General features: G+C 42.2%; 1 protein-coding gene across 3 annotated transcripts in view; it reads left to right on the top strand.

Moving 5' to 3' along the window:
• LOC134219417 (homeotic protein proboscipedia) overlaps positions 1-22,872 on the top strand; it is a 100,138-nt gene that overhangs the window by 74,282 nt on the left and 2,984 nt on the right. For all 3 annotated transcript variants that reach the window (XM_062698158.1, XM_062698151.1, XM_062698142.1), the window contains 3 exons: positions 4,280-4,373; positions 4,450-4,554; positions 4,627-4,760. In XM_062698158.1, coding sequence (XP_062554142.1) covers positions 4,280-4,373; positions 4,450-4,554; positions 4,627-4,760 — 333 coding nt within the window. The remainder of the gene's footprint in view (positions 1-4,279; positions 4,374-4,449; positions 4,555-4,626; positions 4,761-22,872) is intronic.

Below are 22,872 nucleotides of genomic sequence, written 5' to 3'. Positions count from 1 at the left end.
TCGTTAGTGGAAATGCGGTTCCGCATGTTCGGGCCGTTTTCCAAAGTATTTTCATTGAGGTTTCTCGTGATAGTCCCTCGACAAAACGTCGCCAGTAGCTACGTGTTTTAGCATTGAGAATATTTTTGAGCTTTCTTTCAAGTCTCAAATACTCTTCGAAAAGCTCAGACCTTCCATGTTTACGGAAGGCCTTGAAGGCATCAGATTTCTCAGAATACAACTTAGTACATTCATCATCCCATCCAGGAGTGGCTGGTCTTCTTATGACATATGTACTTGGAACGCGTCGTTTCTGAGCTTCTAGTGCGCTTTTTTGAATCAACTCAGTAAGGAATCGATATTCATCCAAAGGTGGAAGAGTATCAGTTGATTCAATACCAATTTTTACCGCCGATGCAAATTTTGGCCAGTCAATGTTTTTCGTGAGGTCGAAAGGAACATTAACTGGCTCAGATTGTTGATAGCTACTTTTAATTGTGGTAACTATCGGCATATGATCACTACCATGGGTTCTTGAATCATGAATTGCCTTCCACGTGAAATCTAATGATAGTGAATTTGAACATAAAGACAGATCAATACGGCTTTGTTGACCATTTGGTCCAATTCGAGTTACTTCACCAGTGTTCAAAATATTCAAATTGAAATTGTCACACAAATCATAGAAAATAGGCGCTCTATAATCGTCATACGTTTCGCCCCATCCAATACCATGTGCGTTCATATCACCCAATATCAATACTGGAGATGATAGGAGGGAGACTGCGCTCCAAAATTTCGACGATTAATAGAGGCATTTGGAGGAATGTACACTGAAGCTATGCAAAGATCTTTATTCTTCACATGCGACGATTTCTAAGCCGGGAACAGTCGGAATGGGAATTCTGTAGAAGGAGTAGCATTTTTTGATCCCCAAAAGAACGCCACCATAATGATCATCCCGATCTTGGCGAATAATGTTAAAATCGTGGAAGTTGATTTCATCTTCAGAAGAAAGCCATGTTTCACAGAGTGCAAATATATCGCAATCGGAATTGCGAATCAAAAACTTGAACACGTCTAATTTATTTTTCAGACTATGACAGTTCCACTGCAGTACAGTGATTGTATCTTCGGTAATGGCCGTATTATCCATCGAAAGATACAATTTCTGCAAGAAGGGGCCATGAAACAGTCAATTGCTTCAGATAACTTTCAACTGTTGGAATAAAGAGGTCAATGATTGGCCTCAATGAATTCGGAATATTGAACAAGTTCAAAAAACGGTCCACAAGGTCCTTAAAGGAGATCAATCCTCGCTTGGACGGAATACTTTTTCTAGAAGTGCGAATATGTTTTTTTCTTTCGTTGATTCTCCTAGCCGGATGTTTCTTCGAAACATCGGATTTAGGCAATGGCGGGAATGTCTTACTGCAACTAGCATCAAAAGAAGCAGTAGGGACAGATTGCTTCGGGATTTTAAATAAACCCCCATTACCTTCAGATTTTGGCAAGCTTTTGTGGATGACTTTTGTTCTCTTACGGCGCGATCCCGGGGAAGACGGTTGCTTCCTCTTTTCGGGCACGTGTACCTCCGCAGAATCATCCATGTCGGCTGCGTCAGAGTTCAATTCGTCAATTGATATGGAATCATAATAATCACTTACACGAACGGTGGCTGAAATAGCAGTCGATGCAGTGGCTGTGGCGGATGTGTCTTGCGACCTAACCATTTCCGCATACGACTGCTTGGAGCGCTGTACCAACGAGCGCTTCACTTTTTGGGTGCGCTTTTTGTACACCGGGCATTCTTGCAAACCATGGGGAGGGTTCAAACCACAATAAGCACATTTTGTTGCTTGTTGCTGGCAGAACTCCTCCCGATGTCTTTCTAAGCATTTGCCACAACGTGGTTTGTTGTCACAAAATTTGACAGTGTGACCAAGTTGTTTGCAGTTGGTACAATTAAATACCTTTGGCACAAAAAGACACACCGGAAACAACATATTTTCTATATCGACATATTTTGGAAGCATCGAACCGGCGAATGTCACCCGAAGCGAGCCTGACTTGGAATAAACCTTTTTGCCATCTACCGTGGCTGCTGAATGCAATTCCTTGCATTCCAGAATATCCACGGTAGATTGCAGGGCGTTCTTTAGGCGACCTTTCCCTGCAAGCACATCCTTGCAAGTCAAGCTCGCTGCGTTGATTACGCCTTCTATCTCGACCTCCCGCGAGGGCACATAAACTAAATATTCAACATTGTACGCCCTGTCGCCAGCAATTTCATTCGCCACCTGGTATGTAGGTGCGGTGATGCGTAGTTTGTTCCTGTTGATTTGGCTGAATTCAAGCTTCGTAAAACGACGCGTCAAATCTCGTTTTATGCCCAGAAAATCTAGGCTCTTCACTTTCTGCCGAAAGTAAACAACCCAAGGCCCAGGCGAAGCCGCATGGTACAATCGTGTGCGAGTACTATCTTTTGGAGGCCCATTGCCTCCTACTGTCTCTGCCTCCATTCTCACCTCGCAAGGTGGAAGGATAATTATTGCTTATGCTAACTTACAACTAATAGCTTACTAGAAACACAAAATCAAGAAAAAAAACTAATTCAATTTGTGTCTATTAGTTCCGCTCTGTGACGGGAGAACAATAAAGCAATCTCTTCCACTTATCTGCGCCTGCTGCTGTAGGTAGCAGCAGTAACAATAGCCTGCTTCACTGGCGTCGCCAGAAGCAGCTACTTCACTCGCCGACAGCGATCGCCTTGGATCCGTAGGTAGGAATAGCACCACACAATACAACTCGCACTACCGAACACAATCCGCGATGAGACACAGCACACAGGCTCGTTCGAACTATCGGCACGGAATGTTTTAATCAAGGTTAAAATACTTCAAACTTCCATTTACTTCCACTATATTCACTTATGGATCATCAGATACGTATTTCGTTTTCTACTTGAAAACTTCTTCAGTGTTTTGTAGTCGATAACAAAACACTGAAGAAGTTTTGAAGTAGAAAACGAAATACGTATCTGATGATACATAAGTGAATATAGTGGAAGTAAATGGAAGTTTGCAGTATTTTAACGTTGTAACATTTTCCCCTAAGACGCTCATTATAATTTTTTTCAATTGATTTAATGCATTTAACTATATAAAAATTTAATTTCGCCAGCCAATGTTGAAATTGCACTTTAACAGTAAATTGCCTTCATTTCGGTTATTAGCCATCCGGCATAAACATTGAACATGTATAAAATGTTGATTATCAAATTTCGTATCCTCTTTGCACTATACGTAATTCTACGTTCAATTTGCGGTCATATCTTTAATACAATCCTCTACTTTTTGTTATTATACTTGTTTTAAGTGCTTTTTTGGCAGCTTGCTGTTCAAATTTTGGCGAAAAATAAATGCAAATTCATCCGAAGGTTATATCATTCAGCAGCAAATTTAGTCAAGATTAAGATACCTAACTCACAATAAGAAATTGTTATAACAGGAAATGATATTTTATTAATTTCTTAAAAGTGGAGAAACTGAACAATGTTACCCCAGTGATCAATGTTCCCCCGGATTACGGTACCCAAAAAGTGAGCTAACTTTTTTACGCGTTTTTGGTTTATAAAGATTGTACTTTGGCCATAGATTTCGAACCCATAAAATAATGGGACAGGATTCCTAACCGAATGTAACTTGTTGTTATAAATCGGTTAAGGATAAGTGCCAAAAAGTGAGCTAAACTGTTTTACGCGTTTTGGTTTAAAAAGATTGTATGTTGGTCATAACTTCCAAGCCCATTGTCCGATCCGGTCAATTTTCAATAGGAAATAATGAAACAGGATTCCCAGCCGAAAGCAATTGTTGTGAGCAAATTGGTTAAGGATAAGTGCCCAAAAAGCGAGCAAAACTTTTTTACGCGTTTTTAGATTTAAAAGATTGCATTTTGGCCATAGCTTCCAATTTCGATCCGGCTAATTTTCAATACGAAACAATTGGACAGGATTCCCAGTTGAATTCAACTTGTTGTAAGCAAATCCGTTAAGGGTAATTGCCCAAAAAGTGAACTAGACTTTTTGGCACACAGACACACACGCAGATATCACCTCAATTCGTCGAACTGAGTCGATTGGTATATAACACTATGGGTCTCAGGGCATTCTATAGAAAGTTTGGTTTTGGAGCGAATATATAACCTTTACTCGTACTTAGTACGAGAAAGGCAAAAATAATGGGTATCTAAATCTATACACGTTTTTAAATTAACCAAATTTTTATTTTATTTATTGTAGGTTAAAGTATGGTTTCAAAACAGACGAATGAAACACAAGCGTCAAACATTATCTAAAACTGATGATGAGGATTCTAGCAAAGATGACTTGAAAGGTTTGTATTGCAACTAAAAAAAATCGAAGTAATTAATTTCTTAATTGTCATTCTTATTATATTTTCATTATTTCAGAATCTAACTCTAAAAAGTCATGCCAAGGTTGTGAGTTGCCATCTGATGATATACCTGACTCAACATCAAATTCAAGAGGCCAGAATAATAGCACGCCAAATATTTGTAATTATATTTATTTTGCTCTTTATGCATAAACAATTTTTTAATGTTAATTTTTTAAATATTTATCTCTAGCAACTCCAAATTCTACAGTGGAAACAGCAACTTCTTCTGGAAATATGTTCAACGCAGATTCCAGCGTGGCATCAACAGGCAGTATTGACGATGAAGAAGAAGATCATATCAAACTTAAAAAGACATCAGATAGTGTAAATATATTTAAAAGATTGAACCATTTCACTTAATAATCCATGAATAATGTAACGCCAATAGTAACTTGAGATGATGTTGAAATTGATTGATCATCGTGCTTTTACTCTGTTCTTTGTTATCAGTATTATTTGTAAATCCATTTGCTCTTTGAAAGGTCAGAGGAGGTCAGACAACTTAGGAATTGATTTTGTCTTCTCAAAGTATTATTATTATAGAATTTTGGCACTTTGGCAAGAACCACTGTCTTTTGGATGCTATGGAGGTTATGAGATATTTCCAGCTCTTCTAAGGATCTCAGAAAAGATTTCGGGACGATTTCAGTTGCTGAGACAACAACCGGAATTATACGCCCGTCCTACACTGCCGGCATACGCATATTTGTCCCATGTTTAATGGGATTCCTACAGGGCAGTACAGGTACAACATCTGCTTCAACTCCTCCGCCAAGTCGTGGTACTTCGTTATCTTGTTGGAGCATACTGTTAGGATATCATGGTCTAGCGATACAGCAATGTCGGTGAGGGTTACTCGCTTCATTCTTTTGTCGTAGCCCACAATATCGAGCCGATTGACACGAATGAGTACATCCGTTAAGATCTCGCGATCCCAGTATAGCTTCACGGAACAATTTTCCAGAACCGGGTTGGGCACACATTTGAATAATTTGTTTGAGAAACTGCATATATCCATTTTACACAATTTGGATAAAACAACAAAAACTGTTTTTGAACAAATTGGCTCCGAATCTTTCGATTTCTTCGATACAGATCAATAGTTTTTGGCAAAACTCAACACTCCGGGGCTCTTCCAGTGCTAAAACTGTAAGTAGTACTCCACAATTGCTCTTCAAAGTGCGTGGACATATGTAGTTTCTCAAACAAACGAAAAAAAATCATACATTCCTGAACAAAATTTTTTTTTTTCGTATTTTTTGCCAGAATACGTATTTTTGGACGAGGATTCAGAATATATGAAAATCTTATTTTACCAAAAATGTTACATATGAAGTTTCTCAAACAAACGGTTCTTGTAGTAGGCGACAAACTGATTAACCCAGTTGCTCTTTAAAGCAAGCTGTTGGTGCACAATAGGGTGGCTCAAATTAGTATGGGAAAAACTTTTTTCATTTTTTTTATGGGCCGCCCTCTTATTCGGTTCTATTTGATGCCCTGATGCTCTGGATAAAATTTCAGCCAAATCGGTCAACGTTTGGGCGGTGCTAAACTCGTTGGAAGTTTATATGCAAAAATGTATGCAGAAACATCCAAAAACAGTGAATTGCAGTTGGACGGCACAACTTTCGATGAAGAACTATGATACTTATTCAGATCTTGAAGAATTGAATACAGAATGCTATGCAGAAAACCGCGAGAAGATTAGAGTTTGCCCGGCTAAGTTATTAGCATTTCTCTGAAGTGAGGTTTAAGCAAATTTCGTTTCTTTTACCTTTGAAAAGAAATAAATTCACCCCTACAACACTCCAGTAAAATGCTAATATCTTTGCCTAATTAACTCTAATCTTCTCGCGGTTTTCAGCATAACATTCTGTATTTAATTCTACAAGAACTGAATGAGTATCATTGTTCTTGATTGTAAATATTGCCTTCCAACTGCAAATCACTGTTTTTGGATGTTTCTGCATACATTTTTCCATATAAACTTCTAACGAGTTTATCACCACCCAAACGTTGACCGATTTAGCTGAAATTTTGTCCAGAGCATCAGGGCATCAAATAGAACCGAAAAAGAGGTTCAAAAAATTTGAAAAAGTGTTTTTTGAGCCACCCTAGTGCACAATCTTGGCGACCGAGATAGGCTGAATCAGCTAAGGCTGAACACCCGGATACGATATGTCTCCTACTGAATTGCACTTCGTTCAGCGGCCCCCTCGTTTTCGTGCACTATTTCATTTATTTAGTTTACATCTAAACAGATAACACTGAATCAGCAATTTGACGCCACAATACACGGTTCGAGTCGTCGTTCGCTAAATCGTTCTGCACCTGGTCTGCCACCTTGCTCGCTGTGCTCCGCGCCGTCTCGTACCTGCCGGATCTTAAGCGAACACCATCTTTGCAGGGTTGCTGTCCGGCATTCTTGCAACATGTCCTGCCCATCGTACCCTACCGGCTTACTACCTTCTGAATACTGGGTTCACCGTAGTGCTGGGTGAGCTCGTGTTTCATTCTCCGCTGCCACACACCGTCTTCTTACACGCCGCCAAAGGTGGTCCTAAGCACCCGTCTCTCGAATAATCCGAGTGCTTGCAAGTCCTCCTCGAGCATTGTCCATGTTTCGTGTCCGTAGAGGACTACCGGTCTTATTAGCGTCTTGTACATGACACATTTGGTGCGGTGGCGAATCTTTTTTAACCGCAGTTTCTTCTGAAGCCCGTAGTAGGCCCGACATCCACAGATGATGCGCCTTGGTATTTCACGACTAACATTGTTATCAGAAGAATTCCTCGACCACCTCAAAGGGCCCTGTCGCGCTCGGTTCCGCCCAAAAGCATGTACTTTGTCTTCGATGCATTCAGCACCAGTCCAATTTTTGTTGCTTCACGTTTCAGGCGGGTGTACATTTCTGCCACCTTGACAAATGTTCGGTCGACAATGTCCATGTCATCCGCGAAACGAATAAATTGACTGGATCTGTTGAACATCGAACCCCGGCTGTTACACTCGGGTGTTCGCATGACACCTTCTAGCGCAATGTTGAACAACAGGTACGAAAGTCCATCACCTTGTCTTAGTACCCGGCGCGATTCGAAGGAACTGGAGTGTTCGACCGAAATCTTCACACAGTTTTGCACACCATCCACCGTTGCTTTTATCAGTCTGGTAAGCTTCCCAGGGAAGCTGTTCTCGTTCATAATTTTCCATAGCTCTACGCGGTCTATACTGTCGTATGCCGCCTTGAAATCAATGAACAGATGGTGCGTTGGGATCTGGTATTCACGGCATTTTTAAAGGATTTGCTGGGCAGTAAAGATGTCGAGCGGCCGCTTTAAATAAATTAAATAAAGCTTTGAAAAAACATCCTTAACTTCCCTCAGGGTGGGGGCTGGTTGGCTTCCATCGTGCGCTGAACTGACGTAGTCATTTCCTCCGCTGCCTTGACTTTCACTGCCTGTACTCTCAGCGCCATTTAAATGTTCTTCATAGTGCTGCTTCCACCTTTCGATCACCACACGTTCGTTCTTCAAGATGCTCCCATCCTTATCCCTGCACATTTCGGCTCGCGGCACGAAGCCTTTGCGGGATGCGTTGAGTTTCTGATAGAACTTGCGTCTTTCTTGAGAACGTCACAGCTGTTTCATCTCCTCGCACTCCGCTTCTTCCAGGCGGCGTTTCTTCTCCTGAAAAAGGCGGATCTGCTGTCTCCGCTTCCGTCTATAACGTTCCAATTTCAGCCGGGTACCTTGGTGCAGCGCGACCGCCCGTGTTGCGTCCTTCTCCTCCAGAATCTGTCTGCACTCCTTGTTGAACCCAACGTTCCGTCGACTTCGTCCCACATACCCGACGTTGTTCTCCGCTACATCGTTAATGGCTGCTTTGACTGTATTCCAGCAGTCCTCAAGAGGGGCCCCATCGAGCTCACACTCTTCCGGCAACGCTGCCTCGAGATGCTGCGCGTATGCAGTGACGACATCAGGTTGCTTCAATCGCTCTAGGTCGTACCGCGGCGGTCATCGGTTCCGAACATTGTTGATGACGGATAGTTTTGGGCGCAGTTTAACCATCACCAGATAGTGATCAGAGTCGATGTTAGCGCAACGATATGTCCTAACGTCGATAATGTCGGAGAAGTGCCGTCCATCAATCAGAACGTGGTCGATTTGTGATTCTGTCTGCAGTGGTGATCTCCAGGTGTACCGATACGGAAGGCTATGTTGGAAGCGGCGAAATCAATTAGTCGTAGGCCGTTTTTGTTCGTCAGCCGGTGAGCGCTGAACTTTCCAATAGTCGGCATAAACTCCTCCTCTTGGCCACCCTGAGCGTTCAAACCTCCTATGATGATTCTGACGTCGTGGCTTGGGCAGCCGTCATACTCACGTTCCAGCTGCGCGTAGAATGCGTTCTTATCATCATCAGTGCTTCCGGAGTGTTGGCTATGGACGTTGATTATGCTGAAGTTGAAAACCGGTCTATGATCCTCAACCTGCACATTCTCTCGTTGATCGGCCACCACCCGATCACGCGCCTTTGCATATTGCCCATCACTATGAAAGCTGTTCCCAGCTCGTGTGTGTTGCCGCAGCTCTGGTAGATGGTATGATTACCTCTAAACGTTCGCACAGTTGATCCCTTCCAATAAACCTCCTGCAGCGCTACGATGCCGAATCCACGGTCATTGAGCACATCGGGGAATATGCGTGTGCTCCCGATGAAATTGAGAGATTCGCAGTTCCACGAACCGAGTTTCCAATTGCTAGTCCCTTTTCGTCGCAGTGGTCTTCGCCGATGGTTCCGGTCCGTACTCTCTTGTTGATTATTCGTTGCGTAAGTTTTTTTTGCTAGCTTCGGGGGCCTGACACCAAACACCAAATTTCCGAAGGGCCATTCCTTCTTAATTCCGGTGGACCATAATACACAGTTTCACTTAGAGCCCCTCGCTGGCGCTCGGACGATGATCAGCCGTCCCTAACATGGAGAACATTCGCTGTTTTGAGCCGCTCCTAACATGGAGTACAGACGCTCAATAAGATTTGCACCTCTGAAGAGGAGCAAACCCCGCCTTCCCTGTCAGCATAAGACCATAATTCCCACCCGATCTTCCCTAAGGTTGCTCGTATCCCGGTCAGCACCACGAGAAGATAGGGATATGAGTTGCTGGGTAAGAGGCTAAGGACCGCGAGATGGGGTCTATTTTATTCCTTTAGGTACGCGAAGTACCGGGGTTGGTTACCCGATCTTCCCTAAGGTTGCTCGTATCCCGGTCAGCACTACGAGGGGGTAGGGATATGAGTTGCTGGGTAAGAGGCTAAGGTCCGCAAAATGGGGTCTATTTTATTCCTTCAGGTACGCGAAGTACCAATGGTACGCTTTACCCAGCATTTGCCGTGCCTTTCGTAGCCGATAATTTTTCGTCGCAATTACCCGGTCCTGGATGGCTACCATGGATCCTTCTGTTACTGAGAAGAGTTCACCCCGCACCAGCCACGTGTTCGACGCCACTTTGTAATTGTAATTTTTATTGGGAATGATAACCGGTTAGTTTACACTTATTATTGGGTCAAGGATGCGTTAAAAAACTACTAAAACATTGGAAACAACAACTTGAAACAATAGAAACTAAAAAAGCTTCATCAAAAAACTAACAAATAGGTGGAACTAACAAGAAAAAATGAAATTTAGAATGTTCTCTAAACTAATCTTCTGACAACGGCTTTGAAGGACGTTGAAGCTGTTTTCGTTTTTGGCTTCAAGCTTTGTCGACATATTCCAGCTCCAGCTTATGGGTTTGCGCCCCATGCAACTCCTTCTTCTTACACGATGCGGTCATCTCGTCGAAAGTTTTGATGTCGGAATTCAGCTGATAGTCAGTTTCACACACAGCGCGATAGATTTCGTGGCGGTTCTGGCTTTCCTCGAAGTATCTTCGAAACTGCTGGATCTGGGAAACACATAGTGTCTGTATATCGATTTTTTTAAATTCTTTACCTACTATTGTGATTTTTTTTATAATTACATAGCAAATAATTTTGAAAATTCAACGACGTGTAAAATTGCAGCTGATCCCAACAAACGAATAAACATTCGATATTCAGTTAAAATTGATTGAATTTTACAAGCAAGCACTCTATAAACTCATTCTGATTTGGAAGAACACTAATATCGATTGAATTTTGCGGTTATTTGCATGCTCTAAATATGTGGATTAAAATATGTACATTTAAAATCGCAACATATTTTTATCTGTGTATATAGGGGAACTGTTCCGATCTCCATCTCACTGTACATATATCCATCTCATCGCTAAACAAAGAAATACGGCACCAAATTCGTCGCTTCTTTATGTCAACATGCGTGCTCACTGCTGAAAAAAATCACAAAAATAATAAACAAACCAAATTCCTTTCCATTGTTTTGTTTTTGATGGGATGGAAATAGGAGCTATGAGATGAAGTGGCGAACCGGTCCCCTATAAGTTCATCACGTCGACTGTATAGGCCTTTTCATGTGACACTGTCGGGACTGCAATTGATTACAACCGCTGAACAAACCGTTCAAATCCGACGCTGTCACTTTCATAGAAGAACTTTTTTTTTTTTTTTATTCTTTATTAAGGTGTTTCCATAGAAGAACTGTCAATTGACGATAAAACCAGCTGTTTTCAAACGTCTCGTGAAAAGGCTTATATCGGTGACGCCTCTTCCTCCTACTATACTCAATGGACAATTTTGGATGGCGCATGCGACGCTTAGTTAACGCCACTCGTACATACTCAGATTTTATTTCAATGTTCGGTAATATTTTTTGACGGAAGCTGTCAAAAAAAAATGCAGAACGTACGGTAATCTTTTTTTTTCCAAGTTCGTTTAGTTGGTAGGCTCAGGCGTGTAAAACACTTTACGGAGCCATGGTTCTTTGTGATATATACAATCAATATCATTTTATTATACAGTTAATAAGAGAGGGGAAGGAGCCAGCGTACTCGTACGGTAATCTTATCCTTGTACTAAATTCGGTAATCGAGAACCGAAGAAAACTGTAATCGTCTATTTAGACTACCGAAATGCTGTAAAATAAGTCTGACAGTTACGACATTCGTCAACGATTCTGGTCGATACAAAAGAAAAAAAACGCTCTTACAAATCTTTCCAAAACAAGTGAGCCATATTAAATTACAATACACATCAATAGTCAAATGTTATTTTTATTTAACGTCTCCAGAAAAACAAAGTTTAAGGTAATATATTGTGATTCGCATTGAAAAAGTCTTTATGCAAGTTAAGGTTCATTAGTTCTAGTATTTCCCTTCATTCACTTTATAATTTCAGCTGCGGGGGTCCACCGGAACGGGGAAGCTGTATCGATGTACCATCGTCCGCTCGGTCATTAAAACAACCGATTTTTCTCACCATTCATATAATGAAAGAATAAATACATTTTTTATTAAAAAGTATGTAGACGGTCTAAACCGTCTCGATATAAATATGTAATGACATAACAATCAATAGAATGAATATTGAAATTTTGGCATAGATTAGTTCTACGGTAAATAGTCTGATGAAATTACCGTACAGTTCTGTATTTTTGACAATTCAGCAATCCTAAACGATTACCGTACGTTCGGTATTGAATTCGTTTACCGAACTGATTACCGAACGTTCAGCTGTTTGAGAATCCGGTAAAAAATTAACGTACACTGTTCCTGGGGTTCCTGTTTAGAGGGATGAAGGCAAATCTGCATACAAACACCTGAAATTATCACTCAGGGAGTGGGGTTGGCGCGGAAGGCAGAAAGCCAGCCCGCCGGACCCACTAAACCCACCCAAGCAACAGAAGGTTACTTGAGTTCATTCATTCATTTCATTTATTTAGTCTACATCTAAACAGATACCACTGAATCAACAGTTTGACGCCACAATACACGGTTCGAGGCCGCATCTCTCCATCCTCGAATACGCGGAATACGCCCCACGCTCGCCAAGTCGTTTTGCACCTGGTCTGCCCATCTCGCTCGCTGCGCTCCACGTCGTCTCGTACCTGCCGGATCGGAAGCGAACACCATCTTTGCAGGGTTGCTGTCCGGCATTCTTGCAACATGTCCTGCCCATCGTACCCTTCCGGCTTTAGCTATCTTCTGGATACTGGGTTCGCCGTAGAGTTGGGCGAGCTCGTGGTTCATTCTTCGCCGCCACACACCGTCTTCTTGCACACCGCCAAAGATGGTTTTAAGCACCCGTCTCTCGAATACTCCGAGTGCTTGCAAGTCCTCCTCGAGCATTGTCCATGTTTCATGTAGAGGACAACCGGTCTTATCAGCGTCTTGTACATGACACATTTGGTGCGGCGGAGAATCTTTTTTGACCGCAGTTTCTTCTGGAGCCCGTAGTAGGCCCGACTTCCACAGATGATGCGCCTTCATATTTCACGACTGACATTGTTAACAGCCGTTAGCAAGGATCCGAGGTAGACAAATTCCTCGACCACCTCGAAGGTATCCCCGTCTATCGTAACACTGCTTCCCAGGCGGGCTCTGTCGCGCTCTGTTCCGCCCACAAGCATGTATTTTGTCTTTGAGGCATTCACCACCAGTCCAACTTTTGTTGCTTCACGTTTCAGGCGGGTGTACAGTTCTGCCACCATTGCAAATGTTCGGCCGACAATGTCCATGTCATCCGCGAAACAATTAAATTGACTGGATCTGTTGAAAATCGTACCCCGGCTGTTACACCCGGCTCTCCGCATGACACCTTCTAGCGCAATGTTGAACAACAGGTACGAAAGTCCATCACCTTGTCTTAGTCCCCGGCGCGATTCGAACGAACTGGAGTGTTCGCCCGAAATCTTCACACAGTTTTGCACACCATCCACCGTTGCTTTGATCAGTCTGGTAAGCTTCCCAGGGAAGCTGTTCTCGTTCATAATTTTCCATAGCTCTACGCGGTCTATACTATTGTAAGCCGCCTTGAAATCAACGAACAGATGATGCGTTGGGACCTGGTATTCGCGGCATTTTTGAAGGAGTTGCCGTACAGTAAAGATCTGGTCCGTTGTCGAGCAGCCGTCAACGAAGCCGGCTTGATAACTTCCCACGAACTCATTCACTAATGGTGACAGACGACGGAAGATGATCTGGGATATCACTTTGTAGGCGGCATTAAGGATGGTGATCGCTCGAAAGTTCTCACACTCCAGCTTGTCGCCTTTCTTGTAGATGGGGCATATAACCCCTTCCTTCCACTCCTCCGGTAGCTGTTCAGTTTCCCAGATTCTGACTATCAATTTGTGCAAGCAAGTGGCTAGCTTTTCCGGGCCCATCTTGATGAGCTCAGCTCCGATACCATCCTTACCAGCTGCTTTATTGGTCTTTAGCTGTTGAATGGCATCCTTAACTTCCCTCAAGGTGGGGGCTGGTTGGCTTCCATCGTCCGCTGAACTGACGTAGTCATCTCCTTCGCTGCCTTGACTTTCACTGCCTGTACTCTCAGCGCCATTCAAATGTTCCTCTTAGTGCTGCTTCCACCTTTCGATCACCACACGTTCGTCCGTCAAGATGCTCCCATCCTTATCCCGGCACATTTCGGCTCGCGGCACGAAGCCTTTGCGGGATGCGTTCAGCTTCTGGTAGAACTTGCGTGTTTCTTGAGAATCTCCTCGCACTCCGCTTCTTCCAGGCGGCGTTTCTTCTCCTGAAAAAGGCGGGTCTGCTGTCTCCGCTTCCGTCTATAACGTTCCACGTTCTGCCGGGTACCTTGCTGCAGCGCGACCCCCCGCGCTGCGTCCTTCTCCTCCAGAATCTGTCTGCACTCTTCGTCGAACCAATCGTTCCGTCGACTTCGTCCCATATACCCGACGTTGTTCTCCGCTGCTTCGTTAATGGCTGCTTTAACTGTATTCCAGCAGTCCTCAAGAGGGGCCCCATCGAGCTCACCCTCTTCCGGCAACGCTGCCTCGAGATTCTGCGCGTATGCAGTGACGACATCAGGTTGCTTCAGTCGCTCTAGGTCGTACCGCAGCGGTCGTCGGTACCGAACATTGTTGATAACGGATAGTTTTGGGCGCAGTTTAACCATCACCAAATAGTGGTCAGAGTCGATGTTAGCGCCACGATATGTCCTAACGTCGATAATGTCGGAGAAGTGCCGTCCATCAATCAGAACGTGGTCGATTTGTGATTCTGTCTGGCAGACAGTGTCTGCAGTGGTGATCTCCAGGTGTACCAATACGGAAGGCTGTGTTGGAAGTAGGTGCTGTGAATGGCCATATTCTTGGAGGCAGCGAAATCAATTAGTCGTAGGCCGTTTTCGTTCGTCAGCCAGTGTGCGCTGAACTTCCCAATAGTCGGTCTAAACTCCTCCTCTTGGCCAACCTGAGCGTTTAAATCTCCTATGATGATTTTGACGTCGTAGCTTGGGCAGCTATCGTACTCACGTTCCAGCTGCGCGTATAATGCGTCCTTATCATCATCAGTGCTTCCGGAGTGTGGGCTATGGACGTTGTTTATGCTGAAGTTGAAGAACCGGCCTTTGATCCTTAACCTGCACATTCTCTCGTTGATCGGCCACCACCCGATCACGCGCCTTTGCATGTCGCCCATCACTATGAAAGCTGTTCCCAGCTCGTGTGTGTTGCCGCAGCTCTGGTAGATGGTATGATTACTGGTGCCAGACCAGGACTGACAAACGTTACGTCAATCCATGACTTGACCCCGTTCCTTCTGAACGTGCTAGCGGAACTATCATTGACTAGCACTGCGTCGAGCTTCGCTAGCACCTCTAGTAACGCTTGACACCTTCGATTGGTGCAGCGGCTACCCCACTCCACTGCCCAAGCATTAAAATCTCCTGCTATGACGACCGGCTTACGGCCCACTAGGTCAGACGATAGCCTATCTATCATCTGATTGAACTGTTCTAATGGCCACCTTGGTGGGGCATACCCGATCAAGAACGCATAACAAAATTATAACAAGGGGAGTTATTTATTTCAGAAAAATAATGTAACAAAATGTGTTATAAAATTGGCTGGTTAGTTGTTAAAATAACAAAAATTATATCAAAACTTCCTCTAGCCGTAACATAATTATATCAGAGGTTGTTACCTTCATTTCAACATTATAACAACCGTTGATATGATTATGAGGTACAAAAATCTGCTTTCATGGTAATTGCCTACATTACGTATAAAAATGTGGTACGCTACAACGCCGGATTTCCATCCATAATGTAGGCAATTAACTTTGTACTAGCTATTAACATCGAACATTGATTCAAGTTATGCTGGAGGTGATTACCTCCGCTTTTTTCCAATATAAAAAAATTTAGGCAATTATTTTGTGTAAATATACATAACTAATGTTGTTATAATTTTGATATGAAATAAAACTGGCCGAAGACACATTTTTATCGAACTATCTAATTATAACACACGTTGTTTTAAATAACAACCGTTGATAGAATTGAGTTATAATTTTGTTATGTATTCCTGATCAGGTAGCAGCTACAATAGAACACACCATTGATCTTAGCTATCGCGCCAACCTCAGCAGAGGAGTGTACCACCTCTTGGATCGGGCACCGTCCCGTCGTGCAAATAGCCGCCATCCTAGACCCGTCCGCCACCCAATTGCCGTTATCGACAGGGACGTTGTACGGGTCGGACAGGAGGGCGACATCAGTCCTCGACTCCGAGACCGACTGCCACAACAGCTGCTGGGCACAGTTGCACAGTGGTTAACACTCAGCTTGCTTTTTGCACTTTGGTGCCTTATCACATTCATGCGCCTTGTGCCCTTCCTCACCACAACAGGTTGCTACGGTCTGGGCCCTTACAGTTGTAGAACTCGTGTCCAAACTCTAAGCACCGATAGCACCTGTCCACTGAAGGCGGCTGGAGTCTGCTCACTGGGCTTACTGACTAGCCGATCTCCAACTTACCTCGCTCCATTACCTTTTTGGCTTCCACAACCGGTAACCTAAGGAAGGCTACCTGCGTGCCAAAGGGACCGCCTCTTATGCGTACAGAGGTCTTGTTGACCTCTGTACCGCACTGGTTTCTGACGGCAGAGACGACGTCGTCCGCGTTCGTGACCTCGTCCAGTTGCTTGCACTGGATGGTCACTTCCGCCCCAACGACCTCACCCTCGGCATCGTCACCCAAGACCTCTTGGGCCAGCTTCCTATAGTCAGTCCCACTAGCTGTGGTAGTAGCGGATTGTGTTAAAATAATAATCGGAGATACGAAACAAAGAACGAGACGATACTAATCCGAATATTGGGTACATCGTCTATGTATCACTAGAGCTACTCGTTCTGTCAGAACATACTTGTGAGTACACGGCCCATGATAATTCAGATATTCGACGGATGTCCTCGGCCCCGACATGGCGTGGTTGGTATCTTCTTAGCAATGTCCCTCCCAACGTTGTCACCTAATCATATAACCCCTGAATGTGAAACGGTTGGTACGGCTGTCCCCGTTTCTTCCTTTCGTTAATTCATCACTCTTCGTTGATCATGTTATTCATTACTGAATAATTCGATTACCGGTGAGCTATGAGTTATCTCCCAATTCCAGGCCTGCACGGTGGGCCTGGCCGTTTTAATATTTGTGTCATATTTGTAATATGCTGCAAATATTATTGCTGACAAGAAAATGCTCGGGAATACAACCTATATTTCCAGGATGCTTTTCAATACTGGCTGTGCATGTGCTAAGACAAGACAAGGCAAGACAAGTAGGAAAACCGATGAAAGTTTTAGTTTTACGGCGCGAAAACGCCAGTGTTCGGAATTAAACAGAGTAGAACATGAAATGATATATAGGATAATAGTTCTCAACATACAGGCGTTTTACTACTTTTCTATGCTGCATAAAAATCGAGTGTACGTTTTCATACCGTAATTTATATGTTGAAAATATTGCAGGCCAGTCTTTCTTTCCAGAGATTATATTTAAACATATTGAACTATCGATGTAATAGTAGGAACTTCTGGCGCGCAGATTGATCCCACGATCACCTAAATGTTTTGTTCTACGTTGTGCGGATGAGTAAATCAATTAACAAATACAGAACGATCATAAGATCTTCGAATAATTTTGTTGTGTTTTGTGTGAGTGAATAAATTAATTAGCAAATGAAACATTAGTGCGCGTACGATCGGGTTTCCTCTAATAAGCAGAACGATCGCGCGAACATTGATATATTTGGCTCTGCGTTGTGCGGGTAATTAAATTAACTAACAAATAAAAAATAGCGCGTGTTCTATCGTGTTTCTAATAGAACGCAAAGTGATCGCGCGATCATCGAAATTTTTTTGTTCGGCTAAGTGCGGTCGATAAATCGATTAACTAGTGCGCGTTCAATTGTGTTCATCGAACTACACGTTACACACGGCAAACCGTTTACCAAAACGAACACTTCCTACCTCATATATCCAACATCCCAGTGATTTCTCGTGGAAGTGCAGATGACTCGTCGGCTTCTATCAAAGCGAGTATCACGTCATCATTTTCCTACCTATTCCCCAATTGACCTGCATTCGGACACGGCAGGCGCTGGTATTGCTTGATTTTGGATCCCCAGATTTTACACATTGAGGAAGATGTTAGTCCCAAACATCATCTTTTGGATTTCTGTGTAATTACAGCTGACCTGGCAATAACGGAGTAGCAACGTGGGTGGTCAATCATGCTCATGCTCATGCTAAAACGCCAGTGTTCGGAATAGTCCTGTTCGGGAGTCAAAACGGTATGTGAACAAGGGCGCGGCAAAAGTGTTTATTGCCTTCACTTTGTTGCCGGCCGACAAGAAGCTCTTCAAAATACCGTTGACACGATTCAAGAACTTTTTCTGCAGTTCCTTCTTGATCACACGATGATCACGCGAATTCCCTTCAGCTGCAGGAAACCTAGGAACTTGAACGTTTCGCATTCAACCATGTTTCGAATCTCTTCCTGTTCGTTGACGCGGACCAGTTGACTCCGGCATAGATGTATGGATCGACATTTATCGATACCAAACTCCATCCGGATGTCGATGCTGAATACCATTACAACCTGCAGAAATTTGTCAGCTTGTCCACAGATTCCTCAAACAGCTTCAAACCGTCCATAAAAAAGAGTGTGGGTTGTTGTGTTTGTACTCCTTTCCCCACTTTTCAAATAATAGCCATAGTTGTGTTGGTTGAGTGCTCTGCTAGGAGGGTTCATGACAAGGCAAAACTGAGAGTCTGGACTGCAACACCTTTTCTCCATCGGTAATGCGTATGGATGTGCTCCACATCCCAATAGCGTGCTGCATTACCCTGATGACATTACCATCTATCTTATACAACTGCTAGCAGTACTTTATTGATGTACGAGTGAGCATGTGGCTGGCTTGCAAGGAGCTAGACTTCACTATTTGCGTTACATAAGATTAGCGGGAGAGTGAAAGAGATAACTAGTGGCTCGTTGCGCTGATCTGCACCACCTTAGTAAGGTCTAGCTCATTGGATGGCTTGCCCAACAACGACTACATCAATGATGACTTGAACCTTGCAGCCTCGTGTATTGCGTCGACAACTTTTTTGTTCCTCCCTCGGTCATCAGGTTGTTGACGTCACAATGGTTCTGCATCCTACCGATGGCAGCACTTTGTGCAGAATCGAAAGGCATGTTATTGGTCTGTACTTGGCTGGGTTCACCCTTAGTGATGAATTTCAGTAGCTGTCCTTATCCAGTACTGTGTTGAATCATTCCGCCATCCGCACGTGGACCGTTTTAAGTTTTTTATACCAGAAGTTATGCACAAAATCGGTTTCTAGTGCAGCCCCATTCCTGATATATCGGTTGGCCAATTCCACCAGAATATCGCTCTTCTTCTGCCATCCACACCCCATCGGCGTTGTGTATGACGGGGTTCTCCGATAGATTGGACCAAAGCTGCATGCCTTCTCCAATCTCCGGAAGGCCTTCGCCAAAGTCAGTTTTGTCATTTCGGATGTGGTTGTAGAACTCCCTTTCGCTTTCGTTGAAGTTGAACATTCGGTTTTGCTCCTTCCTCTTCGAACATTCTCCATAACGTCGCAATCGTTTAGCAAGAGCACTCAACCGCTGTACATGTGTGTCGAGGATCTCAGTTATGTTCGCCTCGGTAAGATCACGGAGTTTTGTGGGTTTCACAATTTCAGCAACATTTCGAACTAGCCCCATTGACCGATTTGTGGGCGAGTAAATTAATATAAAAGTGAAACCATCAGTACAGGTTTGTTCGTGTTTTATGTTGGACATAGAACGATCGCGCTGTTTTAAAAATGTACGATTGTGTTGTGCGGGCAAGTAAAATAATATGAAAATGAAACCATCACTGCTGGTTGTAGGATTCACAGAGACAAGTACAACGTTCCGGATTATGTATGAATAAAACTCATTTTTATTGCGAGAAGATTGCGGTCGACCGTCGGAAAGCTGTTCCGCAAACGTCAAATCACTTGATGCACGGAAAATAATGTTGGTTGATTTTTTCGGTTTGAATGTGGATTATTGAAATAAAAGAAAATATGTTACTTTACTTTGTTTTCACATAGCCCCATTGTTTTCACATAGCCCCATTGAACTTTGCTAAAACTTTGCCGAAGACATCAAACCGATCGTTATTACAAAAAACTGTTGCACAGTAGGTCAAAGTGGGCAAAAATTGAAACTTAAAACAATATACAAAAAAGACGGGTTATTTCCGAAACGTATATATATATATATATATATATGATATTTCAATCAAACACTCTCCTGTTATAGTAGGCAAGTATAACAGAAATAGCAGATAACGACAAGCAGATAACAAGCTTAAGAAAGTAATAATACATTTGAAGATGGACACCTGTTGCAAGGATTAAAAAACGTGTTTAAAAAAACGTTTTGGAAATCTTTCTGATTGCTAAATTAGTTGCTGTAGATTTGGAATTGGCCAGACAAACTACCCAATCTAGTGGTAATGAACTATTGTGTAATGGAGAGGAAGAGTTTTCAAGCAAATTCACTGTTAGGAACCTACAATTCCAACTCTCCGGTGTTGAACTTAATCTGTAGATTAAAAAAACACTTAAATTAAGTGCAAAAAAAAGAAATTCCAACTCTTGGCTATATTTCTTAATTCATGCAAGTCTAAAACAAATTGAATACAAATTCATATACTGCAACGAATGCCAAAGGGTTAAAACATGCACATGGCGTTTCCTCTACTATTGACCAAGGATAGTCTAGGCTTTCTTTTTATCGTAATTTTGTAATTATCAAGTTCATTTCTTATATTTTTCTATCACTTATCCACCCTGATCCACCTTCTATATTGAAAATTTGGCCTTTGGCCAAATAATATATTAAACATTAGTTAGGTTGAAAGATTCGGATTTGATTGTTTCTAAGTAAAGATTTTTTCTCCACCATCTCATACCATGAAAATGGCCAGCCACTACTCCATTACTGGCATTTGTCAATAAATATAAAAATACCGTTGGTTCAGTAAAATTTGATTCTATGCTGAATAGGTTCGAAAACAATTTGAAAATTACTGAAAATTTGAAAAATCGTTATATTTTATCTTATATGCCTGCTGTATCTCAGAAACGGTAGTGCATAGAAAAAAATACTGTACACCTTTTTAATTGGAAATTTAACGTACTTTCTAAAAATTGGGTCGATAAAAGGTAAAAAAAAATATTTCTACCATTTTTGAAAAACCAACTATTTTTTTAAAATTATAACTTTTTTGTCCATCATTTCTCCATTATAACTCGTAGGGGAAAAAATACATATATTATAAACTACTAAATATCAAAAAATAAAAAATATTTAAAAATTCGTTCTTGAGAAAATTGATTTTTAATTTTTATGTTCAATGTTTCAACAATTAAAATTGGGTCGATAAGTTGGGTCGATTTCGCAGTGTATATTTTTTTCATGCAGCCCCATTGATTACCTAAAACTTTGCCGAAGACATCAGAACAATCGGTCAAGCCGTTTTCAAGTTTTTTTTTTTTTCAAGTATTCAAGGTGTTTTTGCTTAGCCCGTTGTCAAAAGTTAGACTAAAGTCAAAATGGCAAACCAATGATGCAAATTATGTTTTTTGATCACAAAAAATGTTTATGCAAAATTACGAAGAACTCAAAAAATACAAAAATAAATCGATTTCGATTTCACATAAAATTGCTCATATGAACACAATGGACTCACGATGAGGAAGACTGGCATCGACAACGATAACGAATTATGGACATCTAAAAATAGATTATGTGCGAATTCTGTACAGCAGAGTACTAAAGTAGATCACGGCACAGTAGCGGTTAAGAACACAGAGTGCCTAATAAATAAATATATGAAAAGTAATGGGTAATGTTAAACATAACCGCGAGTAGACGTAGGACTTGAATAATCGTAACGTATTTACATTTATCTTTTGAATTTATGAGGTTTGATTGGTATAGGTATTGATATTGGAAACGACAACATTCATACTATGTAGAATTATTAGTGGATTATTAAACCAATCACTTTCTGTGGATGAGACAGAATCTCTCTGGGCTAATTTTATTATTCTTCATCCACCACCGCTGCCCTCGCAGCCTCTAGCCGTGAAGTCCGGGCGAGGCGATTGCATCGATCGTAACCGACATCACTGCATTCAACAATCATCAAGCAAGAAAAAAAATGCGCCCTCTTCTTTCATGCACACTCGCAGACCCACCGGGAGCTCTCTCGCTGGCGAGTGCATGCTGTGTAGTTAAAAAATGCGGGAGCGAAAAGCACGTCAGTACGTGCTGCTGTCACAAACTGTAATGACTCGCACACGGAAGGCACTGCTTCTTTTATGCACAAATTAAATCTTGCGGTGAATCCGAAGGCACGTGGCAATGCATTCTGATGTCCGTGTTAGGAATGCACGAGATTGATTATATATGAAATGTTTATTGACCTTGACAAGATTTTTGAGATTTGAGAAATTTTTAATAGCTTATCTTTAAAAATCTTAAGTTTCAATGAAGTTGGCAAATTGCTGGAGAGTGTCCGAGTCGATTGATATATGAATCTTAAAAATCCATCGAAAGATAAAGGCGCTAGTAACGTTCAAAATCTTCCCTTTCAGCGTAACGCTCTCGATTTCCAAAAATCTAAATGACACCCAGTATAGTAGAGAAAGACGTAAGTCCCACGTCAATAAAAAAACTCGTATTCCTTCGATATTTTCAACATTTATGATATACCTCATCGAAAAAGAGTTTGCGCAAAAAAGGACTTGTGTTAGCTGTTATCAATGTACATACTTTTTTCTTCTTCTTCTTCTTCTTTATTAAAGAGGCTTTCAGCTCTTGGCTGGTTCACCTCTGTATGTACATATTTCAACAGACGTGAAAACATAGTATGTGGTATGGAATCTATGACAAAAGGTCGAAAGAC

The sequence above is a fragment of the Armigeres subalbatus genome, chromosome 1 (genome assembly GCF_024139115.2).
Source record: "Armigeres subalbatus isolate Guangzhou_Male chromosome 1, GZ_Asu_2, whole genome shotgun sequence".
NCBI classification, from domain to species: Eukaryota; Metazoa; Arthropoda; class Insecta; order Diptera; family Culicidae; genus Armigeres; species Armigeres subalbatus.
The sequence above is the reverse complement of the archived record's forward strand: the minus strand, read 5'-3'. Positions and strand labels throughout refer to the sequence as shown.